The sequence below is a fragment of the Salvelinus sp. IW2-2015 genome, linkage group LG14 (assembly GCF_002910315.2).
Source record: "Salvelinus sp. IW2-2015 linkage group LG14, ASM291031v2, whole genome shotgun sequence".
Classification (NCBI taxonomy): Eukaryota; Metazoa; Chordata; class Actinopteri; order Salmoniformes; family Salmonidae; genus Salvelinus; species Salvelinus sp. IW2-2015.
In genome coordinates this window covers 25,856,611-25,880,054 of record NC_036854.1, presented here as the reverse complement: position 1 = coordinate 25,880,054, position 23,444 = coordinate 25,856,611, and the positions used below count along the sequence as shown (strand labels likewise).

Here is a 23,444-nt window from a genome sequence, read left to right as displayed (position 1 = left end):
AGACAGACAGACAAACTGAGACAGACAGACGGACGGACAAACTAAGACAGACGGACGGACAAACTAAGACAGACAGACTAAGACAGACAGACAAACTGAGACAGACAGACAGACAGACAGATAGTCTATAAAAAGAGTGCAGTACACAGATGTGTAGCAGTGGAGGAACAGGAGGCTTGATATCAACGAAGAGTAGTCCGAAATCAAGATGACGACCGTCTGAGAGCTAGTCTCGATACCACTCCTTGTTATGCTAAAATGTTATGTTTTAACAACCAATCAGTAATCGGGCACAAAATCGAGCTGCATATTGAACTTTGAGATTACCGAAAGGCCAGTCTCTTTGGCCTATGAAACGGAGTACAAGAAGTGAAATGTTACCCAGGCTATCTGACAGCAGCATACAGAAACATACTGTAGTTTGGTAAAGTCTGTAGTTTAGTCATCGTTTATTTTCCATTTATTTACTTTATTAAAATGAAATAAAAGACAGAAACATGAGAAAGTCTGAAAGTGTCACTTGTGTTAAAAATCAGTATGTTAGAAACGATGCCAGTGGTTGATCAACAGAGTTATTACAAGGACAGCTAGAAGCAGTGTGAGTTTGGTGTTAGGAGAACAGGCTGGCAGCGGTAGCTCAGTGAGAAACAAGGTGCTGACGGGAGGAGAGAAACTGGCAGTGGTACTGTGTGTGTGTGGAGATTAACTTGTCCACTGAAGCATAATACCAAGGATGTTGGTGAGACAAGAGACAGAGAGACAGAGAGGGAATGAGAGAGAGAGAGAAAGAGAAAGAGCGAGAAAGAGAGAGAGAGAGAAAGAGAGGGAATGAGAGAAAGAGAGAGAGAGAAAGAGCGAGAAAGAGAGAGAGAGAGGGAATGAGAGAGAAAGAGAGAGAGAGAAACGAGATGAGATGAGAGAGAAAGAGAGGAATTATGAGCGAGAGAGGGGAATGAGAGAGGAGAGAGAAAAGTGAGGAAAATTAAGAGTAGAGAGTGGGGAATGAGAGAGAGAGGGAATGAGAGAGAGAGGGAATGAGAGCGAGAGAGAAGAAGAGAGAGAGAGGAAGAGGCTACACTATTGACGAAATATGGGTCAAGTAACTTTGGTGGAAGGTGAGTATGTTAAAACTATGTTCATTATAAAATTAAAAAGAGTGCTGTGTGTATACTAAGAAAGAACATGGCTGTCCATGTGGTAAAATATCCAAGCCACTATAACAATATGCACATTTCCCAGGAACAAAATGTGCGTATCAGACATCAGAAAAGGAGACATGGTGTGTGTTGATAGCACTCAGAAACACAGGAGTGATGGTGGCTGATAATGGGGCCTGCTGTACGCCATTAGAGTATTCCATAAAAATCAGCCGTTTCCAGCTACAAGTCATTACAACTTAACAATGTCGTGCACTGTATTTCTTGATCAATTTGATGTTATTTTAAGGGGACAAAAAAGTTTTCTTTCAAACAAGGGGCATTTCTAAGTGACCCCCAAAATTCTAAGGTAGTGTATTCATTTACTCGCCAGATACTGATGTACTGTCAGAAAATCTGATGTTACTCTGTCAGTACACATGTATATCTGATTTACTCGTCAACATGTTTCGTGTTACCTGTATTTACACTGTATACTAGTTATTTCAGTCACATGTTATGGTTACTTGTCAGTACACATATATTATGTTACGTAGTAACATTGGTATGATTACTCTGTCAGTACACATATATATCTGATGTTACTCTGTCAGTCACATGTATATCTGTGATGTTTACTCTGTCAGTACACATGTAATTTCTGATGTTACTTGTCACTACACATATATATCTGATGGTTATTTAGTACTAGTATCTTATTCGTCACACATGTATATCTGATGTTACTCTGTGACAGTACACATATTAATCTGATGTTACCTCTGTCAGTACACATGTATTATCTATGTTATACGTCTGTCATACACATTGATATATCTGATGTTACCTCTTGTCAGTACACATAGTATATCTGATTTTACTTGGTCAGTACACATTGATTGATTATCTGATACCTATCGTGTACTCTGTCAGTACACAGTTATAACTATGTTATCTTAGAAATGTAATCTAGACTCTGTCAGTACCATAATGTATTGGTATTAGATCTTATGTTACTCTGTCAGTACACATATATTATGTATCTGTCAGTATTACTGCTTACTCTGTCAGTAACATGTTATCAGTACTTCGGTAATTATATCTGATGTTACTCTGTCAGTACACATTATATATCTGATGTTACTCTTCGATACACATATATACTTGTTACCTGTCAGTACACATATATCTGATGTTACTCGTCGTACACATTATATCTGATGTTACTCTGTCAGTACACATATATATCTGATGTTACTCTGCAGTACACATATATATCTGATGTTACTCTGTCAGTACACATGTATATTATGTACTCTGTCAGTACACTATATATCTATGTTACTCTGTCAGTACACATGATATCTGATGTTACTCTGTCAGTACACATGTATATCTGCGATAGTGATTGTGTGTCTGTTCATCTGTGTGGTCGAGGCATCTTTCTAATCCTTTAGTCCTCTAGGCTCAGTAACCCAGTCAGAGCTGGAGGAGAGGGACTTATGCGGCGACAGTGGAGCACCCTAACCCATATTTTGATGGAGGGGTGGTGGGAGTCAGGAGAGAGTCCACAGGGTTTCCTACAGGGCCTCCAGGCTGAAGGACATTTGGCGGTGGTAGTGGTGGTTAGAGATGTACTGGGGGGGAGGAAAGGGTGCAGAGAAGCAGAAGAACAGCTGACACTGGGGAGGCGGATTCATCTAATTCTCTGTAGCATGGTTGAGGAAGACAAGAGAGGAGGAGAGAGAGTGAGTGAAGAGAAGCAGGAGAGAGGAGAGGCAGAGAGGCAGAGAGGAGAGAGGAGAGCAGAGAGGAGAGCAGAGAGCAGAGGGAGGAGGAGAGGAGCGAGAGAGGAGAGGCAGAGCGGAGAGAGGAGAGGAGAGCAGAGAGGAGAGAGACAAGAGAGGAGAGAGAAGAGCAGAGAGAAGAGCAGAGAGGAGAGAGGAGAGGAGAGAGAAGAGAGAGGAAGAGAGAGGAGAGGAGAGAGGAAGGAGAGAGGAGAGAAGAGGACAGAGGAAGAGGACAGAGGAGAGAGGAGAGAGGAGCAGAGGAGAGAAGGGAGAAGAGAGGACAGAGAGAGGAGAGAAGAGAGGAGAGAGGAGAGCAGAGGAGAGAAGGGAGAAGAGAAGAGAGAAGGGCAAAGAGAGCAGAGCAGAGAGGAGAGGAGAGAAAGGAGAAGAGAGGAGAAAAAAAGAGAAGAGCAAAGGAGAGAAGAGAGGAGAGAAGGAGGAGGATGAAAGGAAAAAGGATGAAGAAATGTAGGAATTAAGAAAAAGAGGACGAGAGCGAAAGGTGACAGACAGCAAAAGACAGACAGAGAGAGTGACAAGTCAGACAAAGAGAGTGACAGAGAGATGGAGGGATGATGGAATGAGACAGAGAGAGATGGAGAGATGGAGGGATGATCCAAAAGAAAATGGAAGGAGAGTATGTGAGTGAGTATGATTAGTGAGTAGGGGAACATGGTGCATGGGTGGGTAAGAGGGCAATGGGGAAGAAACAAGAGTGCCTGGTTAGTAAAGCAATCCCAACCGGACCAGATCTGTTCACCTCCAACAGATTCCCCTTCCCCAGAACCAGATCTGTCACCTCAACAGATCCCCTCCCCAGAACCAGATCTGTCAACTCCACACGGATCCCCTCCCCAGACCAGACTGTCAACTCAACAGATCCCCTCCCAGGACCAGAACTGTGAACTCCAACAGATCCCTCCCCAACCAGAACTGTCAACTCCAGACCAATCACCTCCCCAGGAACCAGATTTCTGTCACCTCCAGACCATCACCTTCCCCAGAACCAGATCTGTCAACTCCAGACCATCACCTCCCCAGAACCAGATCTGTCACCTCCAAGACCATCACCTCCCCAGATACCGATCTGTTCAACTCCAGACCAATCACCTCCCAGAACCAATCTGTCAACTCAGACCATCACCTCCCCAGAACCAGATCTGTCAACTCCAACAGATCCCCTCCCCAGAACCAGAACTGTCAACTCCAGACCATCACCTCCCCAGAACCAGATCTGTCACCTCCAGACCATCACTCCCAGAACCGAATCTGTCAACTCCAAGACCATCACCTCCCAGAACCAGATCTTCACTCCAGACCATCACCTCCCAGACCAGATCTGTCAACTCCAGACCATCACCTCCCAGAACCAGATCTGTCAACTCCAGACATCACCTCCCCAACCAGATCTGCAACTCCAGACATCACCTCCCAGAACCAGATCTGTCAACTCCAACAGATACCTCCCCAGAACCAGATCTTCTCCCCAGGAGCCGAACAATTCCAACAGATCCCTCCCCAGGACCAGAACTGTCAACTCCAGACCCCTCCCCCATACCAGACTCTCCAACCCATCACCTCCCAGATCAATCTGTCTGTCACCTCCAGGACCAGTGCCCCTCCCCCGTACCAGATCTGTCAACTCCAACAGATCACTCGCCCAGGACGCATAAACTGTCAACTCCAACAGATCACTCCCCAGGACCAGAACTGTCAACTCCAACAATCCCCTCCCCAGAACCAGAACTGTCAACTCCAACAGATCCCTCCACAGAACCAGAACTGTCAACTCCAGACCATAACCTCCCCAGAACCAGATCTGTCAACTCCAGACCATCACCTCCCTCGTATCAGATCTGTCAACTCCAACAGATCCCCCCGTACCAGATCTGTCAACTCCAGACCATCAACTCCCCAGAACCAATCTGTCACTCAGACCTTCCCTCCCTGTACCAGATCTGTCAACTCCAACAGATCCCCTCCCCAGCCTTCTCACTATGCAGTAACATATATGCATTGCAGCCAGCGGCATCATGCTGCAGATATACACGCAGGCGTATACGTATCAATAACAACAGACACAAACACACTCCTCATGGCTCTCAAGCTTAGGGTTCCTGGGGCCTCTGTCTCTACGTTCCTAATTCTCTGACCTAGTTACTACTTACAGTGCCTTGCGAAAGTATTCACCCCCCTTGGCATTTTTCCTATTTTATTGCCTTACAACCTGGAATTAAAATAGATTTTTTGGGGGGTTTGTATCATTTGATTTACACAACATGCCTACCACTTTGAAGATACAAAATATTTTTATTGTGAAACAAACAAGAAATAAAACAAACAAACAGAAAACTTGAGCGTGCATAACTATAAACACCCCCCCAAAGTCAATACTTTGTAGAGCCACCTTTTGCAGCAATTACAGCTGGAAGTCTCTTGGGGTATGTCTCTATAAGCTTGGCACATCTWGCCAATGGGATTTTTGCCCATTCTTCAAGGAAAAACTGCTCCAGCTCCTTCAAGTTGGATGGGTTCCGCTGGTGTACAGCAATCTTTAAGTCATACCACAGATTCTCAATTGGATTGAGGTCTGGGCTTTGACTAGGCCATTCCAAGACATTTAAATGTTTCCCTTTAAACCACTCGAGTGTTGCTTTAGCAGTATGCTTAGGGTCATTGTCCTGCTGGAAGGTGAACCTCTGTCCCAGTCTCAAATCTCTGTAAGACAAACAGGTTTCCCTCAAGAATTTCCCTGTGTTTAGCACCATCCATCACTCCTTCAATTATGACCAGTTTCCCAGTCCCTGACGATGAAAAACACCCTACCATGCTTCACTGTCACCATGCTTCACTGTGGGGATGGTGTTCTAGGGGTGATGAGAGGTGTTGGGTTTGTGCCAGACATAGCGTTTTCCTTGATGGCCAAAAAGCTCAATTTTAGTCTCATCTGACCAGAGTACCTTCTTCCATATATTTGGGGAGTCTCCCACATGCCTTTTGGTAACACCAAACGTGTATGCTTATTTTTTTCTTTAAGCAATTACTTTTTTCTGGCCACTTCCGTAAAGCCCAGCTCTGTGGAGTGTACGGCTTAAAGTGGTCCTATGGACAGATACTCCAATCTCCGCTGTGGAGCTTTACAGCTCCTTCAGGGTTATCTTTGGTCTCTTTGTTGCCTCTCTGATTAATGCCCTCCTTGCCTGGTCCGTGAGTTTTGGTGAGCGGCCCTCTCTTGGCAGGTTTGTTGTGGTGCCATATTCATATCCATTTTTCAATAATGGATTTAATGGTGCTCCGTGGGATGTTCAAAGTTTCAGATATTTTTTTAGAACCCAACCCTGATCTGTACTTCTCCACATCTTTGTCCCTGACCTGTTTGGAGAGCTTCTTGGTTTTCATGGTGCCGCTTCCTTGGTGGTGCCCCTTGCTTAGTGGTGTTGCAGACTCTGGGGCCTTTCAGAACAGGTGTATATATACTGAGATCATGTGACAGATCATGTGACACTTAGATTGCACACAGGTGGACTTTATTTAACTAATTATGTGACTTCTGAAGGTAATTGGTTGCACCAGATGTTATTTAGGATGCTTCATAGTAAAGGGTGTGAATACATATGCACGCACCAATTTTCTGTTTTTATTGTTAAGAATATTTTATTTTTTGTTATTTTAGTTATTTTTAAAATTTCACTTCACCAATTTGGATTGGTTTGTGTATGTCCATTAATCCAAATAAAAATCTATTTAAATTCCAGGTTGTAATGCAACAAAATAGGAAAAACAGAAAGGGGGTGAATACTTTTGCAAGGCACTGTAAAGTCATGCGGTTTGCACCATTGGTTATCTTAGAGGATAACCTCTCCTCTCCTCTGATCTACATATAAATACACTTGTTAAATATAGTTAAATGGGCAATCAGCAGTTGCTATATTCATTTTCAGATTTATAAATTAATGATTAGTACCCATTGAGTCTTGAAGAATATATCTCATAAAGCTTAGTTCAACTGTCATACCCCATCAGAACCCGAAATATAAACTTGTTTAACTCCAATGTTTTTAAACAAAGTAAATGTAAACAAACACTGTTTAGCCTCAAAACATGGTCAAAACTATCATGTTGATATCATGGATGGTCAGTCCTTGCATCTCCAGCTACATCCCTCAGCTTTTTACTGAAACAGGGGCGGCGAGCAGCAGTGGTGGAAAAATTACCCAATTGTCATACTTGAGTAAAAGTAAAGGTACCTTAAAATGACTCAAGTAAAAGTTAAAGTCAAGCAGTAAAATACTACTTGAGTAAAAGTAACAAGTATTTGGTTTGAAATATTCTTAAGTTTGAAAGTAAATGTAATTACTCAAAAAATATTAATAACTTAAAGTCCCTTATATTAAGCAAACCAGACGGCACCATTTTCTTTTTTTAATTTATACATGGATAGCCAGGGGCACACTCCAACACTCAGACATCATTTACAGAGAGCCAGGGGCACACTCCAACACTCAGACATCATTTACAAATGAAGCATGTGTGTTTAGTGAGTCTGCCAGATCAGAGGCAGTAGAGATGACCAGGGATGTTCTCTGTTTAGTGAGTCCTCCAGATCAGAGGCAGTAGAGATGACCAGGGATGTTCTCTGTTTAGTGAGTCCACCAGATCAGACAGTTAGGAATGACCAGGGATGTTCTCTGTTTAGTGAGTCCACCAGATCAGAGGCAGTAGAGATGACCAGGGATGTTCTCTGTTTAGTGAGTCCTCCAGATCAGAGGCAGTAGGGATGACCAGGGATGTTCTCTTGATAAGTGCGCGAATATGACCATTTTCCTGAAAATGTATGGAGTAAAAAGTACACTATTTTCTTTAAGAATGTAGTGGAGTAAAAGTTGTCAGAAATATAAATAATAAAGTAAAGTACAGATACCCCCCCAAAAACGACTTAATAGTACTTTAAAGTATGTTTACTTAAGTACTTTACACCACTGGCGAGGATGCTTAGTTATTGTTTCTACTGCTGATTGCCACTTTAAAGTCCCAGTGCAGTCAAAAATTAGATTTTCCACCGGCCACAAGCTCTATACAGCTCAACCTGGGCTGAAGGGAGAGAGAGTTGTACTGTATTTCTGTGGTAAGTATGTTGGTGTAGAAGAGCAAAAAGGTTTGGGTACATCAGACTAAGCATTTCCTCATCTTGGTCAGTAGTTCAAGAAAGGAGAATGTGAAGTGGATTGGAATGCTCAGAATGGCAAAGGAATTAGAATGATAAAATGGAAGCAAAGAAATCTGAAGACCAAAAAAAAAGGAAACAACTGTACAAAACACACACCAGTGTTTCCCCTATATGCATTTAGTAGCGGCGCACAGTCACTGCTAAATCGTGGCCTCCACATAAAAAAAAGTATTTGGGGAAACAACTGACAGAAAGTTGAATTCCCCTTACACTGTTGAAATGTATGAAATATCTGCAGACCTCCTACAGCGCAGGTTAGTGGGTAATTAGAAGGGCTGCTCAATAGGAGAATACAGAGGCAGCGTTAGTCTCCCTCCAGTTGGTTAATTACCTCAGAGGAGAAGGAGGATCAGACACTAATGAAGCTTCCATCTGATTATAAGAATACACTAGTAAAGGACTACTGATCTATTCACACAGAACCCCATTTCAGAAGGAAAGCTCAAAGCTGGTCAATTGAATTCAACTGGGACTACAAATGGAACCTAAAACGATCCACGGCAGCCCTTCAGAAACTGGAACGATCCACGGCAGACCTTCAGAAACTGAAACGATCCACGCCAGCCCTTCAGAACCTAAAACGATCCACGGCAGCCCTACAGAACCTGAAACAATCCACAGCAGCCCTTCAGAACCTGAAACGATCCACGGCAGCCCTTCAGAAACTGAAACGATCCACGCCAGCCCTTCAGAACCTGAAACGATCCACACCAGCCCTACAGAAACTGAAACGAATCCATGGCAGCCCTACAGAACCTGAAACGATCCACCCACCTACAGAAACTGGAAACGATCCACACCAGCCCTCAGAGACTGAAACGCATCCACGGCAGACCTTCAGAAACTGAAACGATCCACGGCAGACCTTCAGAAACTGAAGCGATCCACGGCAGACCTTCAGAAACTGAAACGATCCACGGCAGCCCTATAGAACCTGAAACGATCCACACCAGCCCTTCAGAAACTGAAGCGATCCACGGCAGACCTTCAGAAACTGAAACGATCCACGGCAGCCCTATAGAACCTGAAACGATCCACACCAGCCCTTCAGAAACTGAAGCGATCCACGGCAGACCTTCAGAAACTGAAACGATCCACGGCAGCCCTTCAGAAAATGAAGCGATCCCGGCAGACCTTCAGAAACTGAAGCGATCCACGCAGACCTTCAGAAACTGAACGATCCACGGCCAGCCCTATTAGAACCTGAAACGATCCACACCAGCCCTTCAGAAACTGAAGCGATCCAGCGCAATCCTTCAAGAAACACTGAAACGATCCACGGCAGCCCTATAGAACCTGAAACGATCCACACCAGCCCTCAGAAACTGAAGCATTCCACGGCAAGACCTTCAGAAACTGAAGCGATCCACGGCAGACCTTCAGAAACTGAAACGATCCACGGCAGCCCTTCAGAAACTGAAGCGATCCACGGCAGCCCTACAGAAACTGAAACGATCCACGGCAGCCCTACAGAAACTGAAACGATCCATGGCAGACCTACAGAACCTGAAACGATCCACGGCAGACCTACAGAACCTGAAACGATCCACGGCAGCCCTACAGAAACTGAAACGATCCATGGCAGACCTTCAGAAAGTGCAACGTGAATGTTCACAGAAACAGACTGTTTATTCACTTCAAGGTTCTTATACACAAAGCATCAATAAGAATCCAGACGATTCTATTGGTTTACTGTGGACATCCTCAGAGACAGGACAAGGTAAAGATGTTTCTCTATAAACAGTAGAGAGGAAATTAAAGACAAATTAAAGGCCTTGTGCTCTTATGTGAGCATCACAGGATGTCGATGAACCTCAAAAAGTCCAACCAACATATAACTAACTTCACATCCTGACCTGAAAGTCCTTGGTTGACTATAAAATTATGAAAGGAGCAAACCCACACACACACCCACACACACTCAAAACACTCAAAAGGAGAAATAAGTGAAATACGAGAAGCGAAGGACGAGGACACAGGAAGTAAAAGAGGATGGAGGGAAGTGAGGACGGTCAGGTGGTACTTTCAGAGTCGCCAAGGACAGAAGAATTCTGGGAATTAACTCTTACCAGGTTTTTGTGCCCCTTGGGCGTTCTGCTCGCCATTCTCCAACACAGGGTTGGCATCTGTTCACACACACACACACACACACACACGCACACGCACACGCACACGCACACGCACACGCACACGCACACGCACACACACACACACACATTAGGCCAACTACCTATTAGCTTTCTGCTTGGACACACACATACACCCCAACAAGGCGTGTCAGTATGTTTATTTTACCAGGTAAACTGACTGAAAAAACATTGTCATTTACAGCAACAACCTGGGAAATAATTACAGGGGAGAGGAGGGGGGATGAATGAGCCAATTGTAAACTGGGGATGATTAGGTGGCCATGATGGTATGAGGACCAGATTGGGAATTTAGTCAGGGCACCGGGGTTAACACCCCCCAAGTGCCATGGGATCTTTAGTGACCACAGAGAGTCAGGACACCTGTTTAATCTAAGAGACAGCACCCTACACAGGGCAATGTCCCCAATCACTGYCCTGGGATATTTTTTTAGACCAGAGGAAAGAGTGCCTCATACTGGCCCTCCAACACCACTTCCAGCAGCATCTGGTCTCCCATCTAAGGACCGACCGGGACCAACCCTGCTTAGCTTCAGAGGTAAGCCAGCAGTGGGATGCAGGGCGGTATGCTGCTGGTCGGTGTCAGCTAGGAACTAACGCACATGGCATGATTACTGCCCACAGCACTTCTGAAGTTGACCATCATGGAAAACTGCACACACACACACAGTCTGCAACTCTGGACAGATTGTCTGGACAATAGACATGGCCCAAAGCTGAGGCACAGTCGGCTGGACACACACACGCACAAACACAAACACACTCCACTAAAATCAGGCCACAGCCGCTGGACTGACACACTGTCAGATCCAAAGCGGCAGGCCTTGTCCAGCTGTATGGCATTATCAGTCACTTATCTGGAGATGCTTACGTAAGGTTACGTAACATTACACACAAACATCCTGAGAGGAGAGCATCACCCTGAGAGGAGAGCATTACCCTGAGAGGAGAGCATTACCCTGAGAGGAGAGTATTATCCTGAGAGAAAAGCGTGAGTCTTACACCTCAATACACCATGACCTTAGCCACCTCTCCTTCACTGAGCACGTCCCCTGGCTAGGAAGGATGTGCACTTGGAAGCCCGTAGGAGCATAAATTCTAAGTTATTCACTGTAGGCTAATTAGCTTCTATAGTTTTATTTATTTAACCTTTATTTAACCAGGAAGGGCTCATTGAGATTTGAAATCTCTTTTTCAAGAGCATCCTGGCCAAGATAGGCAGCACCAAGTCATTAACAAAAATTACAGAAACACAACATGAAAATAGTAGTTGGTTAGCATGGCAGGTGTTCACTTCAATCCCTTCTCTTGTCCCATTAGGGTATTATGACTGACCTCAATGACCTCCCTCATGCCCCCCTCCCATCCCCTCGTCCCCCGACCCCATGCCCTCCGGCCAGCTCAACCTGCCTGGTCCCATCATTGTCCAGCAGGGGATGTAGTCTGTCTTGCCCACCGTCTCGCCACCTGGTCATCGAAGGCCTCAGACTCCAGCTGGGCCACAAAGTCTCTCTCCACCAGGCCCTCTGGACCCTCCTGGGGGACGCTGTCCGTCAGAGCATCACTCAGACTCAGGTCCAGCTCCTCATGGTTCTGGAGGGAGGTTGTGTGTGGGTGGGGTGGGGGCAGAGACAGGGACAAGCAGAGGCGTTATGATTAGATATGGAATTTCAATGGGATGCAGGAAGTTTTGGATGGATGAAACATTTGAATGATATTCATAAATGTCATAACATACATAATACATAATACAATAGTTTATGATGTGAGCTGTAACATCAGTGTTATGTTACATTTTAACTGTCCCAACAACTCAAATAGTATATTTAGCATCATTCATGACCTCTGTCTCTATCTAACACACTGTCTAATGTAATGCCCTTTTGGGCCACCAGGGGGCAGCCTCTCTGTCTCTATCTAACACCTGTCTGTAATGTAATGCCCTTCTGGGCCACAAGGGGGCAGCCTCTCTGTCTCTATCTAACACACTGTCTAATGTAATGCCCTTTGGGCCACAAGGGGCCAGCCTCTCTGTCTCTATCTAACACACTGTCTGTAATGTAATGCACTTCTGGCACCAGGGGTCAGCCTCTCTGTCTCTATCTAACACACGGTCTGTAATGTAATGCCCTTCTGGGCCACAAGGGGGCAGCCTCTCTGTCTCTATCTAAACACACTGTCTAATGTAATGCCCTTCTGGGCCACCGAGGGGCTACCTCTCTGCTAGGCCCACACAGACATCCACGGATGTTCCGAACGAGAAAACCGCCCACTCTGTGCTAGGTTATATGGTGCTGTAGCGCTAGGGTAACTACACAGACAGACAGACAGACAGACAGACAGACAGACAGACAGAAAACGAGCCCACTCTGTGCTAGTTATATGGTGCTGTAGCGCTAGGGTAACTACACAGACAGACAGACAGACAGACAGAAGACAGACAGACAGACAGACAGACAGACAGACAGACAGACAGACACAGCCCACTCTGTGCTAGGTTATATGGTGCTGTAGCGCTAGGGTAAACTAACACAGACAGACAGACAGAAGACAGACAGACAACGCAGACGACAGACAGACAACAGCCCCACTCTGTGCTAGGTTATATGGTGCTGTAGCGCTAGGTGTAAACTACACAGATAGACAGACAGACAACGGACCCACTCTGTGCTAGATTATACGGTGCTGTAGCGCTAGGGTAAACTACACCAGACAGGCAGACAGACAGACAGACAGACAGAGCAGACAACAGCCCACTCTGTGCTAGGTTATATGGTGCCTGTAGGCGCTAGGGTAAACTACACAGATAGACAGACAGACAGACAACAAGCACCTCTGTGCTAAGATTTATAGCGGTGTTGTAGCGCTAGGGTAAACTACACAGACAGGCAGACAGAAGACAGACAGACAGACAGACAGACGACAGACAGACAACAGCCCACTCTGTGTGCTAGGTTATATGGTGCTTGTTAGCGCTAGGGTAAACTACACAGAGAGACAGACAGACAGACAGACAGACAGACGAGACAGACACGCAGGGGAAAGGCTGGTGATGATCCAGGCAGCGAGATATAGCACGAGCTATAGAGTCAGTGACAGCGGACGCGGCGAGAATTCTCGCCAGTCATTCAGGGTTTGTATCTTTCCACAAACAGGGACGTTGGATGGAACTAATGACAGGTTCTTCTCTCTCCTCTCTCTCTCTATGTTTTCTTTCCAACAGGCTGCCGCCTGTCTGTCTCTATCTCATGTCTTCTCTCTAATCTCTCCCCCATTCTTGCATTTTTAAAACACTGTCCCCTCCTCCCCTGGTTTCCTCATCAAGAAGATTAGGATAGCATGTGCCCAATGGTGTAATCAGAGAATGGATTGGGTTTAGCTGCTGAGCAGAGCAGCACACGTTCCAGCATAAACCGGTCCTTCCCTCCCTCCCCGTCTCTCCTCCATCCTCTCTTCTCTCTCTCTTTCAACCCTCTCTCTTCTCTCCCTCCCTCCCTCCCTCCCTCACTGTTCCTTCCTCCTTCCCTCCCCCTGCTTTCCTCCCTCTCCCCTCCTCCTCCCCTCTCTCCCTCCCTTCTCTCCTCCCTCCCTTCCCTCATCTCTCACCATTCATTCCAGTCCCAATTCCCCTTCCTCCTTCCCCTTCTCCGTCTCTCTCTCGTTCGCTACCTTCCCGACTCCTCACCCTCCAGCGGGTACCCTCCCTCCCGTCCCTCCCGCCCTCCCTCCCTCCTCCTCCTCACTCCCGTCTTCCTCCTTCCGTGGCTCTCTTCCTTCTTCTTACTCCTTCTTCCCTCCTCCCTCCCTCCTCTCCTCCGCTCCCTCCTTCCCTCCTCCTCTCTCTCTCTCTTCTCTCCCTCCACCTTCCCCATCTCTCAGTCCTCCCTCCCCCTCCTTGGCATCTCCTCTCCTCCTCTCTCTCTCTCCTCCGCCAGGCAGAACTCGCACTTCTCTAAATCTAGCACCCCCCCCCCCTCTTTGAAATCTAACTTTCTCCCTCTCTTTGAAATCTTGAAATCTAACTATCTCCCTCTCTTTGAAATCTTTGTCCCCTCTCTGCATCTTTCCCTCTGTACACACTTTCACATTGTGTACGTACGTAAACAAAGAGTTTCCTAAGTCACCAGCCAGTGTACTACAGGGCTACAGTCTGTATGGTGGAGCCCTCCCTCTCTCTTTCTCTTTTCACAGAGCTGTGTATATATACTGAGTGTACTTTTGCCCTCAGAACATCCTCAGTTCGTTCGGGGCCTGGACTCCAAGGTTTCGAAAGCGTTCCACAGGGATGATGGCCAATGTTGACTCCAATGCTTCCCACAGTTGTGTCAAGTTGGCTGGATGTCCTTTGGGTGGTGGACCATTCTTGATACACACAGGAAACTGTTCAGTGTGAAAACCCCAGCAGCGTTGCAGTTCCTGACACACTCAAAACAGTGTGCCTGGCACCTACTACCATACCCCATTCAAAGGCACTTAAATATTTTGTCTTGCACATTCACCCTCTGAATGACACACATACACAATCCATGTCTCAATTGTCTCAAGGCTTAAACATAATAATTTAACCTGTCTCCCCTTCATCTACACTGATTGAAGTGGATTTAACAAGTGATATCAATAAGGGATCATATCTTTCACCTGGATTCACCTGGTCAGTCTATGTCATGGAAAGAGCAGGTGTCCTTAATGTTTTGTCAGTGTATAACACTATAACAGGCCAGGAGCGCCATCTGCTGGACAGTCTGGTAGGTGACTATATGGGCACTGAGGAACAAGTGAAACAACGCCTACCTTTTAGCCTTTTCACCCACAGGAGGTTGGTGGCACCTAAATTGGGGAGAAAGGCTTGTGGTAATGACTGGAGCAGAACAGGTGGAATGGTACCAAATACATCCAACACGTTTTCCATGTGTTTGATTCCATTCCATTTGCTCCGTTCCAGACTTTATTATGAGCCGTCCTCCCCTCAGCAGCCTCCACTGCTTTTCAGGTACTTCTCATTTGATAGCACAGTCAATGTTACACTGTTGAGTCAATGACAAAATGTATAGTATCGAGACTGGTTTTACACGGTCTGTAAATCAGAGGAGGCTGGTGGAAGGAGCTATAGGAGGACAGGCTCATTGTAATGGCTGGAATGGAATCAATGGAACAGAGTCAAACATGTGGTTTCATATGACTGATACGGTTCTATTGATTCCATTCCAGACATTACAATGAGCCCCTCCTCAAACAGCTCCTCCCACCAGCCTCCACTGCTGTAAATGTTTTGTATTGTATTTACTGCAAACTAGATTTCCCTCTGGAGCTATACAAATCAACTGAAACGTGAACATTCACAGTACAGAGTGTATGGGAGGATCCTGTAAGTTGCAGTAGTATACACACGGTCTCCAGTAGAGAGGGTGTACCTCTATCAGGCCTTGGCTAACACCAATAAGCCAGAGTGGTTAAAACAGTCCCCAGTTTCACTAGTAAAACCAGCCTCATGTCTGTGAGGGGAGAATAAGCCATGCCGCACCCACCAACGTTGCTTCAATGGAAATGATGAGATCCAATATAACTCTAATGATGAGACCCAATATAACTCTAATGATGAGACCCAATATAACTCTAATGATGAGACCCAATATAACTCTAATGATGAGAGAAATATGAACTTGATGAGACCAATATATCTAATGATGAGACCAATATAAACTCTAATGATGAGACCAATAATAACTCTAATGATGAGACACAATATAACTCTAATGATGAGACCCAATAATAAATCTAATGATGAGACCAAATAACTCTAATGATGAGACCCAATATAACTCTAATGATGAGACCAATATAACTCTAATGATGAGAGCCAAATATAACTCTAATGATGAGACAAAATATAACTCTAATGAGAGACCAATATAACTCTAATGATGAGACCCAATTATAATCTAATCAGTTCCTTGTGGCAATTGCGCTAGCTCTCTTCTTTGTAGCTTTAACTAGTTGACTGTCTAGTGCGATCCTGTTTTTCTCTCTCTGCAGCTAGACGCATACATAACGCTTACCACCGGCTGAGCCGCTGTACTTATTACCTGGTGGTGCTCCAGGCTGCAGCGCCACGTTGAGTTCAGGTCTCGGCAGCCCGTGGACTGCGTATCTGCGGCCAACAAGGAGACGTTATCTCAGCCTATGTCCTCCAAGGTCTGACTGGTCTCCTTGGCAGGTGACGGAAACATGGATTATACCACTGATAACTACTGCTACTCCTACTTGCTCTCTCCGCTCGGTCTGCCGTGTTCTCGCACCCCGAGAGCTTCTGGTCAAGCGGGTGGTGGCGCACTGGGATGCCTCATCGTCAAGTAGGACAGTTCTCTCTTTTTCCCCCTGACCATCTGTCTATCGCCGTCCTGTTGAATTCCATGCGCTGTCACAGTTACAGCGCCTTTCAAGCTTAACATGGCTCTTATCAATGATTGTTATACGCGCCCTCAGATTCCCTTGGAGAGTTATCAGATTGAGCTTGACTTGCCCTGATAAGTTCTTTTCCTGACGGGATGGCTCACTTCACAGGTTTTTGGGTACTGTTAACCTCCCACGTCTACTCTTTGCTGCATTCGCTTTGCCTTCTTCTTTCATTCTCTCTCCTCTTTTGACTCACCTCTTCTTTCCCCCTACTCACAGGCAGGCAATACGCTTGTACCATCTTCTAGATGCTGTTCCTTTCGACTAATCTGCATTGCAACTCCCCTCGGAAGTCTCGACGATACTTGTATCGCTTTTCCCTCTCGCTCTCATACAACACTTCGACATTGCCTACTCGGATGGTATCGCGCGTCCAACCTTCGCTCTCTCTTCCCGCGCTACTCTCCCCTCTTTCCATCTATCATCTCTTCCTCTGCTCAACCTTCTCCAACCTATCTCCTGATTCTGCTCTCACGCTCCTCTCTCCTTTCTGCATCCTTTGACTCTCTTATGTCCCTACCTGCTCCAGGCCGGGCTCGGTCCTCCCTCCTGCTCCGTGGCTCGACGACTCATTGCGAGCTCACAGAACAGGGTCCGGGCAGCGAGCGGCAATGGAGGAAACTCGCTCCCTGCGGACCTGGCATCCTTTACTCTCTCTTACATTCTCTCTTCTGTCTCTGTGCTAAAGCCAATTCTACCTACTCTAAATTCCAAGCATCTGCCTCTAACCCTAGGTAAGCTCTTTGCACCTTTCCGCCTCTGAATCCTCTCCCTCCTCCCCTCCTCCCTTCTCTGCTGATGACTTGCGTCAACTTTTGAAAGAAGGTCGACGACATCCGATCCTCGTTTGCTAAGTCAAACGACACGCTTGGTTCTGCTCACGCCCTACCTGTGCTTTGACCTCTTTCTCCCTCTCCTCCAGATGAATGCTCGCGTCTTGTGACGGCCGGCGCCGCCAACAACCTGCCGCGCTTGACCCTATCCTCCTCTCTCTTCTCAGACGCATTTCCCGGAGACCTTTCCTTACCTCACCTCGCTCATCAACTCATCTTTGGACCGCTGGCTACGTCCCTTCCGTCTTCAAGAGAGCGAGAGTTGCACCCTTCTGAAAAAACCTACACTCGATCTCCGATGTCAACAACTACAGACCAGTTATCCCTTCTTTCTTTTCTCTCCAAAACTCTTGAACGTGCCGTCCTTGCCAGCGTCTCCCTGCTATTCTCTCTCAGAATGACCTTCTTGATCAAATCAGTCAGGTTCTAAGACTAGTCATTCAACTGAGACTGCTCTTCTCTGTGTCACGGAGGCGCTCCGCACTGCTAAAGCTAACTCTCTCTCCTCTGCTCTCATCCTCTAGACCTATCGGCTGCCTTTGATACTGTGAACCCATCAGATCCTCCTCTCCACCCTCTCCGAGCTGGGCATTCTCGGCGCGGCCTCGCTTGGATTGCGTCCTACCTGACAGGTCGCTCCTACCAGGTGGCGTGGCGAGAATCTGTCTCCGCACCACCGTGTCTCTCTACTGGTGTCCCCCAGGGCTCTGTTCTAGGCCCTCTCCTATTCTCGCTATACACCAAGTCACTTGGCTCTGTCATATCCTCACATGGTCTCTCCTATCATTGCTATGCAGACGACACAGCAATTATTCTTCTCCTTTCCCCCTCTGATAACCAGGTGGTGAATGCATCTCTGCATGTCTGGCAGACATATCAGTGTGGATGACGGATACCAATCAAGCTGAACCTGCGGCAAGACGGAGCTGCTCTTCTCCCGGGGAAGGACTGCCCGTTCCATGATCTCGCCATCACGGTTGAACTTCCATTGTGTCTCCTCCCAGAGTGCTAAGAATTGGCGTGATCCCTGGACACACCTGTCGTTCTAACTAACATCAAGGCGGTGACCCGTTCCTGTAGGTTTCATGCTCTACAACATTCGGCAGAGTACGACCTGCTCACGCAGGAAGCGGCGCAGGTCCTAATCAGCACTTGTCATCTCCCGGTCTGGATTACTGCAACTCGCTGTTGGTGGGCTCCCCTGCCTGTGCCCATTAAACCCCTCCAACTCATCCAGAACGCCGCAGCCCGTCTGGTGTTCAACTTTCCCAAGTTCTCTCACGTCACCCGCTCCTCCGCTCTCGTCCACTGGCTTCCAGTGAAGCTGCGATCCGCTACAAGACCATGGTGCTTGCTACGGAGCTGTGGAGGGGAACGGCACTCCGTACTTCAGGCTCTGATCAGGCCCTACACCCAAACAAGGGCACTGCGTTCATCCACCTCTGGCCTGCTCGCCTCCTATCTCTGAGGAAGTACCAGTTCCCGCTCAGCCAGTCAAAACTGTTCGCTGCTCTGGCACCCCAATGGTGGAACAAAAACTCTCACGACGCCAGGTAGGCGGAGTCAATCACCACCTTCGGAGACACCTGAACCCACCTCTTTAAGGAATACTAGGATAGGATAAAGTAATCTCTAACCCCCCCTTAAAAGAGTTAGATGCACTATTGTAAGTGGTTGTTCCACTGGTATATCATAAGGTGAATCCAATTGTGTAAAGTCCGTCTGGATAAGAGCGTCTGCGTAATGAATTAATTGTAAATGTAAATGTAAATGAGACCAATAGTAAGCTCTAGTATGATGAGACTAATATAGACTGCTAATGATGGAGACGCAATATTAAGCTCTAGTGATGTAGACCTAATATGAACTCTAATGAATGAGACCAATTATAATCTAATGCTGAGCCGCAAGTAAATAATGCTAAATGATGAGAACCAATATAAGACTCTAATGATGAGACCCAATATAACTCTAATGATGAGACCCAATATAACTCCAGCTTGTGGACCAATTCATTGCAGCTGGCTAGCTTGGCTTCTTTCACAATCATGGTATTTAAACTGACCTTGAATTGAAACTAGTGGAGTTTCTCTCGAAGAAAACAACACAAATGGTGTTGCTGTAGTTTCTGGATTCTAACATGAACCCGTTGGTGTGGCCACTCGGACACCATTTTGTGTGTGTGTGCTCTGGCTGACATGAGGTTAATGCTATCGAACCTGCTACAACAGATCACTATAGTGTGTCAACAGACGGAGTAGCTGACAGCTCACACAGGTGAGTCATAGAGAAATGTGAAACGACGATCAACAAAGCTGACATTCAACCGTGCTAAAAGGCAAAATGTCATTTAAGGAGGGGGGGAAAAAACAGCCTGTGAGATTCACAACTAAAATCCTCTAAAGCGAAAATACAGATAAAGAAATGTTTTTAAGGGCATTTCAAAACAGCCACAATAGCAGACAACGGGCCAAACCTGACGTAATGCCAATCAGGATCTATGGACTAGGATTTTTTGAAGTGGCACTCCTACGTGTTGACTCGGCAGACATGGTGGATACTGCAGGTGCACTATTTAGTGTGCACTGTGTTTTAACATCCCCTTCCTGCCACCCTGGGCACAGCGCAATGCCAGGGCCGGTTGTAGAGAACCTCCTCTAGGTTGCAGAGACAGTTTGGCTGTTTTAAAGCTAATTTCCTGCAAAGCTACACATTTTGCCATGTGGCTGAGAGAAACATTTCAGTTTAAAAGCTAATTTCACGCAATTATACACATTTCGCCATGTGGCTGAGAGAATATTTGCAGTTTTAAACCTAATTTCCTACAACTATAGACATTTCGCCATGGCTTATGCCTTGATCTTATGGTATCTGAGTGACTCAAACATTATAACAAAATCAATAGGCCCCATGACATTTATGGAATTTTCGATTCTCCCTGACTGTCTAGTATTTATATTGGTGATTATTAGTTCATATATTAAAATGTATCTTTTGTGCATATCTGGTTTACCTGAGCCACAACCCATGATCAGTTCAAAACATGAAATATAACATTTAATAGAACCTTTCATTAATTACTGCAAATGTTGAAATAAATCCCCAAAATCCCCCAGACAAGACATCATGTTCTCTACTGAGCGGATAGAAGACAGCCGAGAGGAACTCTGACCTCTGATGTCATCATGTCACTTTCCAAAAGAGGTGATGACACTTCCTGGTTTAGCAGAACTCTGCAACCGTATCTCTCTCTCTGTGTGTGACTGACTGTTAGCGTTCTGCATCTGATCTAACCGTATCTCTCTCTGTGTGTGACTGACTGTTAGCGTTCTGCATCTGATCTAACCGTATCTCTCTCTGTGTGTGTGACTGACTGTTAGCGTTCTGCATCTGATCTAACCGTATCTCTCTCTCTGGTGTAGAACTGACTGTTAGCGTTCTGCATCTGATCTACCGTATCTCTCTCTCTGTGTGTGTGTGACTGACTGTTAGCGTTCTGCATCTGATCTAACCGTATCTCTCTCTCTGTGTGTGAGACTGACTGTTAGCGTTCTGCATCTGATCTAACCGTATCTCTCTCTCTGTGTGTGTGACTGACTGTTAGCGTTCTGCATCTGATCTAACCGATCTCTCTCTGTGTGTGAGACTGACTGTTAGCGTTCTGCATCTGATCTAACCGTATCTCTCTCTCTGTGTGTGACTGACTGTTAGCGTTCTGCATCTGATCTAACCGTATCTCTCTGTGTGTGAGACTGACTGTTAGCGTTCTGCATCTGATCTAACCGTATCTCTCTGTGTGTGTGTGACTGACTGTATGAATGTTTGTGTGCAGTGACTCACACTCTGGCTGGCACCCAGTGGTCTTTGAATGTTTGAAAACAGCACTCATTCACCTTCCACTTTCACTTCAACAGGACTGGTCTCTGCCCCAGCCAACTGTTGTGTGTGTGTGTGTGTGTGTGGTGTGTGTGTGTGTGTGTGTGTGTGTGTGTGTGTGTGTGTGTGTGTGTGTGTGTGTGTGTGTGTGTGGTGTGTGTGTGTGTGTGTGTGTGTGTGTGTGTGTGAGGGCCTGTACAGAGCTTTCTACTGATCTGCAGACAGCTGACACAGGCCTGTTTCTACTGATCTGCAGACAGCTGACACGGGCCTGTTTCTACTGATCTGCAGCCTGCTGACACAGGCCTGTTTCTACTGATCTGCAGGCAGCTGACACGGGCCTGCTTCTACTGATCTGCAGACAGCTGACACGGGCCTGTTTCTACTGATCTGCAGACAGCTGACACGGACCTGTTTCTAGTGATCTGCAGACAGCTGACACAGGCCTGTTTCTAGTGATCTGCAGACAGCTGACACAGGCCTGTTTCTACTGATCTGCAGACAGCTGACACGGGCCTGTTTCTACTGATCTGCAGACAGCTGACACGGACCTGTTTCTACTGATCTGCAGACAGCTGACACGGACCTGTTTCTAGTGATCTGCAGACAGCGGACACAGGCCTGTTTCTACTTATCTGCAGACAGCTGACACGGGCCTGTTTCTACTGATCTGCAGACAGCTGACACAGCCCTGTTTCTACTGATCTGCAGACAGCTGACAGAGGCCTGTTTCTATTGATCTGTAGACAGCTGACACGGGCCTGTTTCTACTGATCTGCAGACAGCTGACACGGGCCTGTTTCTACTGATCTGCAGACAGCTGACACGGGCCTGTTTCTACTGATCTGCAGACAGCTGACACGGGCCTGTTTCTACTGATCTGTAGACAGCTGACACAGGCCTTTTTCTCCATGCTGTTCACACATGACAAGATGGCTGAAATTACAAGCAGGTGGTTGTTCCCTGTATTTGTATTTGTATTTATTAAGGATCCCCATTAGTTCCTGTCAAGGCAGCAGCTACTCTTCCTGGGGCTTATTATGGATCCCCATTAGTTCCTGCCAAGGCAGCAGCTACTCTTCCTGGGGTTTATTATGGATCCCCATTAGTTCCTGCTAAGGCAGCAGCTACTCTTCCTGGGGTTTATTATGGATCCCCATTAGTTCCTGTCAAGACAGCAGCTACTCTTCCTGGGGTTTATTAAGGATCCCCATTAGTTCCTGTCAAGGCAGCAGCTACTCTTCCTGGGGTTTATTAAGGATCCCCATTAGTTCCTGTCAAGGCAGCAGCTACTCTTCCTGGGGCTTATTATGGGATCCCCATTAGTTCCTGCCAAGCAGCAGCTACTCTTCCTGGGGTTTATTAAGGATCCCCATTAGTTCCTGTCAAGGCAGCAGCTACTCTTCCTGGGGCTTATTATGGATCCCCATTAGTTCCTGCCAAGGCAGCAGCTACTCTTCTTCCTGGGGTTTATTATGGATCCCATTAGTTCCTGCTAAGGCAGCAGCTACTCTTCCTGGGGTTTATTAAGGATCCCCATTAGTTCCTGCCAAGGCAGCAGCTACTCTTCCTGGGGTTTATTAAAGATCCCCATTAGTTCCTGTCAAGGCAGCAGCTACTCTTCCTGGGGTTTATTAAGGATCCCCATTAGTTCCTGTCAAGGCAGCAGCTACTCTTCCTGGGGCTTATTATGGATCCCCATTAGTTCCTGCCAAGGCAGCAGCTACTCTTCCTGGGGTTTATTAAGGATCCCCATTAGTTCCTGTCAAGGCAGCAGCTACTCTTCCTGGGGCTTATTATGGATCCCCATGAGTTCCTGCCAAGACAGCAGCTACTCTTCCTGGGGTTTATTAAGGATCCCCATTAGTTCCTGTCAAGGCAGCAGCTACTCTTCCTGGGTTAATTATGGATCCCCATTAGTTCCTGCCAAGGCAGCAGCTACTCTTCCTGGGGTTTTTATGGATCCCCATTACGTTTCCCTG

The 23,444-nt window shown here is 46.4% G+C and overlaps 2 protein-coding genes across 2 annotated transcripts in view; one reads left to right on the top strand and one right to left on the bottom strand.

The window, feature by feature from the left end:
* Positions 1 to 23,444, bottom strand: part of LOC111972755 (microtubule-associated protein 4) — a 171,365-nt gene that overhangs the window by 119,561 nt on the left and 28,360 nt on the right. The gene's annotated exons all lie outside the window — the stretch shown is intronic.
* Positions 3,599 to 5,078, top strand: LOC111972982 (uncharacterized protein FLJ40521). Its single transcript, XM_024000093.1, has 2 exons — positions 3,599 to 3,613; positions 3,711 to 5,078. Exons 1-2 carry the CDS (start codon positions 3,599 to 3,601, stop codon positions 5,076 to 5,078), a joined length of 1,383 nt encoding a protein of 460 aa, XP_023855861.1.